General features: G+C 41.6%; 1 protein-coding gene across 2 annotated transcripts in view; it reads right to left on the reverse strand.

Moving 5' to 3' along the window:
* asb5b (ankyrin repeat and SOCS box containing 5b) overlaps nt 1-2,309 on the reverse strand; it is a 47,273-nt gene extending 44,964 nt beyond the window's left edge. Inside the window, exon 1 of one of the 2 annotated variants that reach the window (XM_060924891.1) lies at nt 2,023-2,309. In XM_060924891.1, coding sequence (XP_060780874.1) covers nt 2,023-2,218 — 196 coding nt within the window. In that variant the 5' untranslated portion in view covers nt 2,219-2,309. Of the gene's footprint in view, nt 1-1,923; nt 1,983-2,022 lie in introns of those variants that run through there. The other variant, XM_060924893.1, reaches the window with a different exon arrangement.
* Nucleotides 2,310-11,529: the final 9,220 nt, after the last annotated feature.

Below are 11,529 nucleotides of genomic sequence, written 5' to 3' on the forward strand. Positions count from 1 at the left end.
TGAAATTTAATCAATCAACCAATCAATCAATAACCTAGGGTTAGGGTTATTTTGTATATTAGGGTTGGTATATTTTAATTGCATAATAATATACACTCACCGGCCACTTTGGAATCTGTTGTTGCATGCTGAGATGCTTTTCTGCTCACCACGGTTGTAAAGAGTGATTATATGAGTTACTATATCCTTCCTGGCAAAAAAATCTCGACCCAATCTGGCCATTTTCCGACCTCTGACCTCTCTTATCAACAAGGTGTTTGTTTCCACCCACAGAACTGTCGCTCACTCAACTCAGTGTTTTTTGTTTTTCGCACCATTCTGTCTGTGTAAACTCTAGAGACTGTTGTGTGTGAAAACCCCAGGAGAACATCAGCAGTTTCTGACATACTCAAACCAAACCAACACCCATGCCACCGTGAAAGAAAGTCACACTTTGAGATCACAATTTTTTTTCCGTTCTGACGGTTGAAGTGAACGTTAAAGTGAGACGGCCTTTTGATTTCATAAACTCGGTGAAATTTAGTTCCTCTGAAATGTGGTCATGGTGATATCTGTTTATTTCTGTAATATCTCACAAAATATCAGGCCATTCTGTGGCTGGGAAGTTATTTAATTTGAGGGGCTTTCCATTATAACCTAACATCTTTTCTTCTTGTTTTCCGTTACTGTAGTCGGTCTTTCACGTTTCATTCGCACACTCATGTCCTCCGTTTTTCTCTCCTGTTTCAAATTTGTATCCCACAATGCCTTGCGCGAACGGGGAAAGCCCACCACAGGATGCATGACGTAGTATCTTATATTGGGTCATGGTGAAGCAGGAAAAAATAGCCGAGAATTTAGGGCCACGTGGAAATAAATTCATTAATTGTTCTGTTAAAAAAAATAAAATAAAATAAAATTGGAAGTCTGTGATTCGAATTCAGTAGCTTTTGGTCCACGAAACAAAAATAATTGAGTGTCAGAGGAAATTCTTTTTATGACCTACCCTTGAAAAATCTGAAAGGCGGTCTACCTTTAACCGAAGCTCATGATTTGTATCTGAATGTTTTTATGCATTGTGCTGCTGTAAAGGGATTGGCTGATTAGAGAACTGAATAAAACAGTTGTATAGGTGGATGGGTGTTCTTAATAAAGTGGCTGGTGAGGGTCTATTTTAAAAATTAACACATATTAAATGTTATATTTTTATATTTTATGTTAATATATATCAAGTGAATGCATATATACCGTACTGGGCACTATTTAGTGGACCAGCAACCATTTATGAGAATAATAAGAGACAAAGGAAACACTTGAGATGGATTTTAGTTGTCAATACTACTACTACTACTACTAATAATAATAATAATAATAATAATAATAATACTTTATTACTATATTATTACTGTTCGGTCAAAAGGACCTCAATATCAAGAGCAATATTAAAACATATAAGAGCATAATAAAGCACAATAATCTACTTTTTTTTTACATAATTAGTTCAGTCATTGTAATACAGGTGTTGTAAACTATTTAAAATCAGTTTTAAATGAATTTCAGTCAATACGCTTGTTGTATGTCAGTTATTTTAATGAGTCATGTCTGTAAATGCCTTATACACGCTGAAATCAGAGCAGCTCAGAGTCAATTTGAGTTATAGTCAAGAAGACGAAGTATTTTTTTCCCCCTCTAACTAGAAATTTTTCCAAACCTTATTTAGAGACTCTATAATTATAAGAGGGAATACTGTCGGCTCACACTGAGATCCTGAAACCTGCAGCGCAAAATGTGTCACCTAAATGTGTTTGCTCTGTATTTTATTTCCATCCAATCCTGATCTCTTAAAGTGACCAATCACAGCAAGCTGGAATATTATATAATCATATGTAAATAAACAAGGCTTCCTTTGAGAATCCTATATGATTAAAATTCGTAAACACACACCTGCATGAAGAGTATGGAGGCTTGCAGAGAGGCATATCATCGTCTCCTGACTTCTCCCAAACCCCCTGTACGTGTCTCAGATACATTCGTATCACTTACTGTGCCCTTGGCCGAAATCGTAGAACTCTGCGGCGATGCGCGCTGCCTCCTTCCGGTTCCCCTTGACCACATAGAAATGTGTGAGGATGTTCAGGCTGATCTTGACGAAGAGCTTGAAGCAGAACAGGGCGAAGATGGACAGATAGACGTTGGTGTACCGCGAGCCGAATGGCCGCTCCTCCAGAAAGTCAGTCATTGCTGCTGAACGCTGCTGATCTGTTTTGGAATGAGGGTCAGCTGGGCATGTGTTGACACGGATCGGATGGCATGACGACCCACTTTTCCCCTCCAGGAACGCCCACTTCTGGCAGCAGAGAGCCCGAGCTGGAGAGATAAGGCAGCTGTGGAAAAATGGACCACTTGAGGCATGGCAACAAAGTTTTGTTGTTATGGAGCGAGGGGGGGGGGGATTGTAGTGGACATCCACATGATGGGTTTGTTGTGGAAAGAAATGTGAAATGAGACACTGCAGTGAATCAGATAAAGACAGAACGTCTTCTGGAATAAAACTTTGCCTTCGCCTCAGGGTGGGCGATATGACAAAAATATCATATCACGATGATGATAAATGATACATATTGGTTTTATCACAAACTTCCAGGAAAATATTATTCATTTTTTTTGAACGGAAAAATACTAGTATGGTGGTTACAATTATCCACACCTTAACGATCTTTTGGCTGTTGCAAAAGTAGAAAAGACTTTCAGTGTGAAAATCGTGCATGAATAATTACTCAAACTTCCACTGGAAAAGAAAAAAGACTTGATTCCTGATTACTTAGCGTATCAGATCACGTGACACCGTTCCACAACTATTGACACCTTTGTCCACAGTTATCAACACTGTTCCACAATTATCGACACCCAAATGATTATTGATTTAAAAAAATAATCGGCATGTGGTATTAAGTTAGCAAAACGTAGTTTTTATTTCAAATTTGTTTTCCATAGACTTATATTTAGTACAAAATATCTCATCTCATCTCATTATCTGTAGCTGCTTTATCCTGTTCTACAGGGTCGCAGGCGAGCTGGAGCCTATCCCAGCTGACTACGGGCGAAAGGCGGGGTACACCCTGGACAAGTCGCCAGGTCGTCACAGGGCTGACACATAGACACAGACAACCATTCACACTCACATTCACACCTACGCTCAATTTAGAGTCACCAGTTAACCTAACCTGCATGTCTTTGGACTGTGGGGGAAACCGGAGCACCCGGAGGAAACCCATGCGGACACGGGGAGAACATGCAAACTCCGCACAGAAAGGCCCTCGCCGGCCACGGGGCTCGAACCCGGACCTTCTTGCTGTGAAGCGACAGCGCTAACCACTACACCACCGTGCCACCCCATAATGTTTAACCTGCATCAGAAAATCTTTTTGTTCCACTTTCTACCCACTTTCTAAGTATTTTCGTAGATCACATTTTGTTCATCGTTTGTTGTTGTTTGTATTAATTTCTAGTTTTGTAGTTTACCAATAAACATCAACAGGCAATTGATATTGTAACCACATGAAAATCCACGTCAAAGGTCACATCTCATTCCTCGAACCAAAATATAAAATGTCTACTGATATTGTAATATGTGGTAGATAGTTACAACAAACTGAAAAAAACAAAAAAAAAAATCTGCATGGAATAGAAAAATCTGAATATTTCAAGTGTATAATATTTTATATGCGAGGAATTTAATTCTGCTCTAATTCTATTTATTGCAATAGGATTCCAAATACTCTATAAACATTCCATTAAGTGTGCCACTTAATTCCACAGGGTGTCGATAATGGTGGACACCGGTGAAAGTGATCACTATTATCGACACCTCACGTGACTTCTCAAACGCGTGTTTAGATACAAAATGGCGACTGTTAAATGAAAGAGTCAGAAACAAAGTGGGTTTCGACGAGGAGATCACGAAATAGTGGTGAATTTGATTAGTAAAAACATGTCCATGATCTTTCCACCATGCTTACCTGCGATGATAACGTCCGGGTTTTCTGAAAAATTGCTGATCGTGCTGAAAAAAATTCCATCTCAGGTAACAAGCTGTGCGACAAGATCAAAGGGTGGGGTGGGTCTTCCAGTTGATTAATTCACCAATAATAACTGTTGGAACTAAAACTCACCTTTGGAAAAAATTTTTTTTATTGGTAAATCTGAAAAGGTGTCGATAATTATGGACTGCCGATAGTTGTAGCCGCTGCTACAACTATCGACAGTCCATAATTTAGAAACTAAATTTCTTTCCATCTTACTTTTTTCCTAAGGTGTACAAACTTTTGCTCTCAGCTGTACGTAGTAATTGTATTAAAGTTACAGGAGTTAAAGTAACAGACTCCGGACAGAACTCTGGAGTTATTGGACTTCAGCTATTTTTTCATTTGAAATTATATAAATTTTGACAATCGATAACAATTTCACAAGAAATAACAATTACAGGTATGTATTTATTTGTTTACGTGTTTGTTTATTGGTTTGTTTGTAAAATTTAATGAGCATTTATTTAATTCTGCCTCCCGGTCCTTATGCTATAATGTCAAATTTGAAACTAACAATTCCTTTTTTTTTTTAGTTTTCTTTTATGTTGTTAAATATTTTAACAGGTAAATTTCAGTGTAAGTATTTCATTTTGAACCGACTTCAGATTTTAAAACGTGAAATATTTTGTGTTATAAATCTTAGAGGAGACCTTCAGAGAAATACAGCTTAAAAATATATAGTAGACATTCATAATGTGGTTTTGGCCCAATCCCAATTCTAATTTCTACCCCTACCCCTCCCCCTTCCCCTTGGCCCTTCCCCTTGAAACTGAGCTACAAGGGATAGGGCTTGAAATTCAACCCTTACGTATTGGGATAGCCCTTCAACGATCGCATACGTCATCGCGTACCTCCGTCAGCATTTACGTTAGCAAAACGCGACCAAATGCGTCATTGGCTGCGACCAGCCGCTACAGTCAGAGCCAGAGGCAGAACCAGAAATCTCTGCTGGCAGGGTGTGATCTAACACCACTGAATGGGATATCTTTGGCGCTTCGTGCACCACATCCGACAGAATGAGGTGTCAGAACACTCATGTAAACAATAAAAGCGAGAATAACAGAACAAAACATACGCAGTCAAGCAACCGAAAACAATACTCACTCCCAAAGCTTTTTAGCAGCAGCTTGGATTTCAGAAATCGCTGCTCATTCTCAGCTCGAAAGCGAATCAAGCGGCGTGTTTCCTCTGGATAACAACTTAAAACACGTAAATAATGGAGAAAATACATTTATGACAATCTTTCGCCGCGGGAACCGCCATCTTTCTGAAATCCGCATGAAATCTCGCTGAAATCCGCATGGCATTGTGGGAAATCACTCAAACCCCTTCGTTCGGAGTCAGCTCCAGGAAAATCTCCGTTTGGAGGGGTACAGAAGCCCTACCCCTTCCCCTACCCCTCCGCGTTAACTGGGATTGGGATACCCCTACCCCTTCACGTGAACGCGCAAAATGGAGGGGAAGGGCCAAGGGGTTGGTCCAAGGGGTGAAATGGGATTCGGCCTTTAATAATTCAAGTCAAGTCAAGTTTATTTGTTTAGCACTTTTAACAATAAACATTGTCGCAAAGCAGCTTTACAGAATTTGAACGACTTAAAACGAGTTAATTTTATCCCTAATCTATCCCCAATGAGCAAGCCTGTGGTGATGGTGGCAAGGAAAAACTCCCTCAGACGACATGAGGAAGAAACCTCGAGAGGAACCAGACTCAAAAGGGAACCCATCCTCATCTGGGCAACAACAAGATAGTATGACTATAACATTAACAGTTTTAATATGAAGTCAGTTTCGTTGATGTTATAAACTCTTCACTGATGGAAACTTGAGTGCAAAACTGTTCATGACAACTGCAGTCCTAAAGTTAGCAAGTCAACTGTAGTCCTCAGCCATAAAAGCATTACTGTAAGAGTCCAGAGCGTTCAATAACCTTGAAATGTCTTTCTCGGCTGAGTTTATACCACGTAGTAATTATCTAATGAGATGAACAGATAAATAAGAGACAAATGGAACCTTATAAACCCAACTTTATTCAGTATAACTTACCGAATATTTACATTTCTCAGGTGGTGTTTTGAGTTTCCACCTATCTCAGAATTTTTATAATATGAAGTAAACTGGGCGGCACGGTGGTGTAGTGGTTAGCGCTGTCGCCTCACAGCAAGAAGGTCTGGGTTCGAGCCCCGTGGATGGCGAGGGCCTTTCTGTGCGGAGTTTGCTAGCCTGGGCCCGCCCATCCTAAGCGTGACGCAACACGAGGGCCTGTTGCGAGCTTAGTCTGGCCAGGCAAGCTATCTACAGCTCTTCCAAGCTCCCAAAAAATCGGGAGCCAATCAACTTTGAGCATCTCCAACGGCCCTGGGTAGAGGCGTGTTCAAGGCACTGACGTAGTAGAACTGCGACTGGAAGCCATAGATTGTTTACAGAATCTATGCCGGAAACGCTTCATTCACGCTTCCGCATCTATTACGCATAGATGCTGTATTGAAAGCATTCAACGGGAAGTTCTCATTGAAAACGGAGCAAAGAGCAGCCCTGGAGGTATTTATTGAAAGGAAGGACGTTTTTGCCTTGCTCCCGACCGGCTTCGGTAAGAGTTTAATCTACCAGTTAGCCCCGTCGCGTCGCATACATCAGAGGAAAGAGTGATGTGACTGGTTTAAGCGTCGTCACAGCCTTTTCTGGCTTCGACCAGTAGCAAACTGAGGCATTTCAGGGAGGCGGGTCAACCACGGGCTCTGGGAAACGGTTGGGCTTAATATCTTGGCCAGACCAATAGCTCGGAGAGCTTTGTCGCGTTAGCCAGACTAGGAGTTTGCATGTTCTCCCCGTGTCCGCGTGGGTTTCCTCCGGGTGCTCCGGTTTCCCCCACAGTCCAAAGACATGCAGGTTAGGTTAACTGGTGACTCTAAATTGAGCGTAGGTGTGAATGTGAGTGTGAATGGTTGTCTGTGTCTATGTGTCAGCCCTGTGATGACCTGGCGACTTGTCCAGGGTGTACCCCGCCTTTCGCCCGTAGTCAGCTGGGATAGGCTCCAGCTTGCCTGCGACCCTGTAGAAGGATAAAGCGGCTAGAGATAATGAGATGAGATGAAGTAAACTTCAAGTGCTGAAAATTAAGCTCACTTTGTTGAGCTGCGAATGTAAATTTCAGCACTTTGGAGTTTTCCCAGGAGGAAAGTCAGAATTTTGATGTCCAGTATCTCAAAAACAGCTCTCACCCAGATAAAACCTCAAAATACGAAGGTCACAAACTGGGAAAGAATTTTTCATGATGTAATGTTAGATGCTGGATCTTAATTTTGACAGATGAATATTCCTGACAAATACAGAAGATCAAAAGATATCGTTTTGAAGATGCAAATCCAAACATCTTCTGAGATTGGGTTTTTTTTAATTTTTTTTTTAGTAACTATGTTGCCGTTCATCAGGATTGGAGACCGTACCTTTAATGAAGAGACAGGAGGCAAAGTTGGAGGTGGCGGAGTTGAGGATGTTAAGGTTTGCGATGGGATGCTGGACAGGATAAGGAACGAGCACATCAGAGGGACAGCACATGTGGAGAGCTTGGGAATGAAGCTAAGAGAGATGAGACTGAGATGGTCTGGGCACATCCTGAGAAGAGATGCAGAGCATGTTGGAAGGAGGATGTTGAGGATGGAGCTGCCAGGCAAACGAAAACGAGGAAGGCCAAAGAGGAGATACATGGATGTGGTGAGAGAGGACATGAAAGTGGCAGGCGTGGTCGAGAAGGATGCGGAAGACAGGGAGCAACGGAGACGAAAGATCTGCAGTGGTGACCCCTAATCAGGAGCAGCCAAAAGAAGAAGAAGATTTGTCGTTCATCAGGAAGTTCACTTTATAATGAAGTTTAGTATAACTCTGCAGGTGATTACAGGAAATCGTGCACTCTGATTCTGACTGGTCGAGAGATTCGGACTATTTCTCGATAATCACCTCAAGCGACTCAGCAAAATGGTGGCCGATCGCATCGTCACCGTAAGTGAGGAAGAATTACAGCTGATGAAAGAAAACGCTGTTCCTAAAATAAAAGCTACGAAGTTTGGTCTAAAACTATTCAAAGGGAAGGTTGGGTTGGGATTTATTTTCTTGATTTCAAAACAAAGCATTTTATGTGACTCGGCATAGATAAGTGACACAAGTATGCGATGCGCTAGCCTGGGCCCGCCCATCCTAAGCGTGACGCAACACGAGGGCCTGTTCCGAGCTTAGTCTGGCCAGGCAGGCTATCTACAGCATTTCCAAGCTCCCGAAAAATCGGGACCCAATCAACTTTGAGCATCTCCAACGGCCCTGGGTAGAGGCATGTTCAAGGCAGTGATGTAGTAGAACTGCGACCGGAAGCCATAGATTGTTTACAGAATCTATGCCGGAAGCGCTTCATTCACATCACGAACATGGAGCAGCAGCAAGCCTTTAACACAGCGGTAGATGCTGTATTGAAAGCATTCAACGGGAAGTTCTCATTGAAAATGGAGCAAAGAGCAGCCCTGGAGGTATTTATTGAAAGGAAGGACGTTTTCGCCTTGCTCCCGACCGGCTTCAGTAAGAGTTTAATCTACCAGTTAGCCCCGTCGCGTCGCATACGTCAAAGGAAAGAGTGATGTGATTGGTTTAAGCTTCGTCACAGCCTTTTCTGGCTTCGACCAGTAGCAAACTGAGGCATTTCAGGGAGGCGGGTCAACCACGGGCTCTGGGAAACGGTTTGGCTTAATAGCTTGGCCAGACCAATAGCTCGGAGAGCTTTGAAGTCGCGTTAGCCAGGCTAGCGATGTGCCGTTATTACATTTTGAAGTTTGAGAGAAATTATTTTTAAATAGGATTAAAACAAAAATCACCTGTGTATTTATACTAAAAAACGATCTGCCTCAGGTTCAGTGAATATCGGTGAATAATTACCTCGACCTCAGCTTCGTCTCAGTTATTATTCGACGATATTCACTTCACCTTCAGCGAATAATCGTGACGTAACAAGCACGACTACACACACCACACAAATTCACACAATACAGATGACACTTTTCGGATTGATTTTACATTTAAAAGCAATTTGAATTATTCATATTTATTTTAATTAGCATTCATGAATTAAGTCATTATGTTGTGATGCAGGATTGAAAATAACAATTCTATCTATCTATCTATCTATCTATCTATCTATCTATCTATCTATCTTATTTTATTTTATTTCTTCTCCCTGTCATTAGGTGGCGATGTTGCACTCCTGACTAAAACCACAAAGACGTTCCATTTCCATATTAGCTTTGTGTCTTTTTAAATCTACCCGTTTTCAGACTAACCCCGCCTCCTGTGTGGTGATTGGCTAATGCCTCAGACTTGAATTGTTCATTAAATGGAGCTCATAGAAGACTGTAAATGCATTAATAAAGTCTATTTCAGTGTCATATATTATAAGATATTATATTTCTCTCTGTCTTACTTTCATTCCTTAACTTCATTCATCTCAAATTTGATGAATGTTTTACATTTTGGTTATTATTATAATTATTATTATTATTAAATTCATTTAAGACCATCTTTCAGATTTTTCAAGTGTACGTCATAAAAAGAATCCCCCCCCCCGACACCCAATTATTTTTGTTTATTGGAGCGAAAGCTACTGAATTTGAATCACAGACTTCCAATTTTTATTTATTTTTTTTAAACAGAACAATTAATGAATTTATTTCAACGTGGCCCTAAATTCTCCGCTATTTTTTCCTGCTTCACCATGACCCAATACAAGATACTACATCATGCATCACATCACGTGGTGGGCTTTCCCCGTTCACGCAAGGCATTGTGGGATACAAATTTGAAACAGGAGAAAAAAAGGAAGACGTGAGTGTGCGAATGAAACATGAAAGACCGACTACGGTAACGGAAAGAAAGCGAGAAGAAAAGACGTTATGTTATATATGAAGGAAAGGTCATGCTTCACCTTGACCTGATACAAGATAATAAGAAAGAACCTGTAAATCTGCTTCAAAATAACTCTTGAAATGGTCAGGAATATTCCCTTTACTTGAATACTAGCAGTTATTGCCTGTGAACCTGATTTCCTCTGAATGGGGCTCTTCGAGGTCCCGTACAATCGAAACTCTCAGGCGAGTGGGGGAGGGGATTCCCCGCCAAGGCTGCACACAGTGTGTTAGCATGAGCATGTAGCCTACGGGAAATGAATAGTGCGTTGGATTAGCACTAATCCCATGTTTTTGAAAATTGAAAATGTTGTCTTGGGCCCCTCTGGTGTGTCACCAATCCATGTGGAAAGTATGGAGTATGTGCATCCAGCCGTGTTGATTTCCAAAGGTGAACAGACAGAGACGGACAGCCTTCCTTTAGTAGTATAAATATTTTATAAATGAAAACACATACTTGGAAAATATTAATGTCATCAATAGAATGAATCTGGAGTTTCTTAAAGCTAGACCGCCTTTCAGATTTTTCAAGTGTAGGTCATAAAAAAAGGCGGCACGGTAGTGTAGTGGTTAGCGCTGTCGCCTCACAGCAAGCAGGTCCGGGTTCGAGCCCCGTGGCCGGCGAGGGCCTTTCTGTGTGGAGTTTGCATGTTCTCCCCGTGTCCGCGTGGGTTTCCTCCGGGTGCTCCGGTTTCCCCCACAGTCCAAAGACATGCAGGTTAGGTTAACTGGTGACTCTAAATTGACCGTAGGTGTGAATGTGAGTGTGAATGGTTGTCTGTGTCTATGTGTCAGCCCTGTGATGACCTGGCGACTTGTCCAGGGTGTACCCCGCCTTTCGCCTGTAGTCAGCTGGGATAGGCTCCAGCCTGCCTGCGACCCTGTAGAACAGGATAAAGTGGCTACAGATAATGAGATGAGATGAGAGGTCATAAAAAGAATTTTCCCCCCAGACACCCGATTATTTTTGATGAGTGACCGAAAGCTACTGAATTCGAATCACAGACTTCTAATTGTATTATTATTTTTTTAATAGAACAATTCATGAATTTATCTCCATGTGGCCCTAAATTCACTATTTTTTCCTGCTTCACCATGACCCAATACAAGATACTACGTCATGCATCACATCACATGGTGGGCTTTCACCGTTCATGCAAAGCATTGTGGGATACAAATTTGAAACAGGAGAGAAAAATGGAGGACGCGAGTGTGCGAATGAAACGTGAAAAACCGACTACAGTAACGGAAAGAAAGCGAGAAGAAAAGACGTTATGTTCTATACGAAGGAAAGGAAACGCAGGACCAAACTAATAAATACTGGCGCTCAGTGAGCACCTCGGTGTGATCAGCTGTTCGTTTAGCGACAGAATGATGGAACTGTCAGTGCACGCTCAAAGGTAAACCTGCGCATGCGCACACACACACACGGACTTCCTCTGTCTGCTTGACTGCGCGAAGCGAGCGATTTCATGCACATTATTTGCTTTAATCCCCTCAAATTAAATAACTTCCCAGCCACAGAA

This window comes from Neoarius graeffei, chromosome 7, assembly GCF_027579695.1.
Source record: "Neoarius graeffei isolate fNeoGra1 chromosome 7, fNeoGra1.pri, whole genome shotgun sequence".
Taxonomy (NCBI): Eukaryota; Metazoa; Chordata; class Actinopteri; order Siluriformes; family Ariidae; genus Neoarius; species Neoarius graeffei.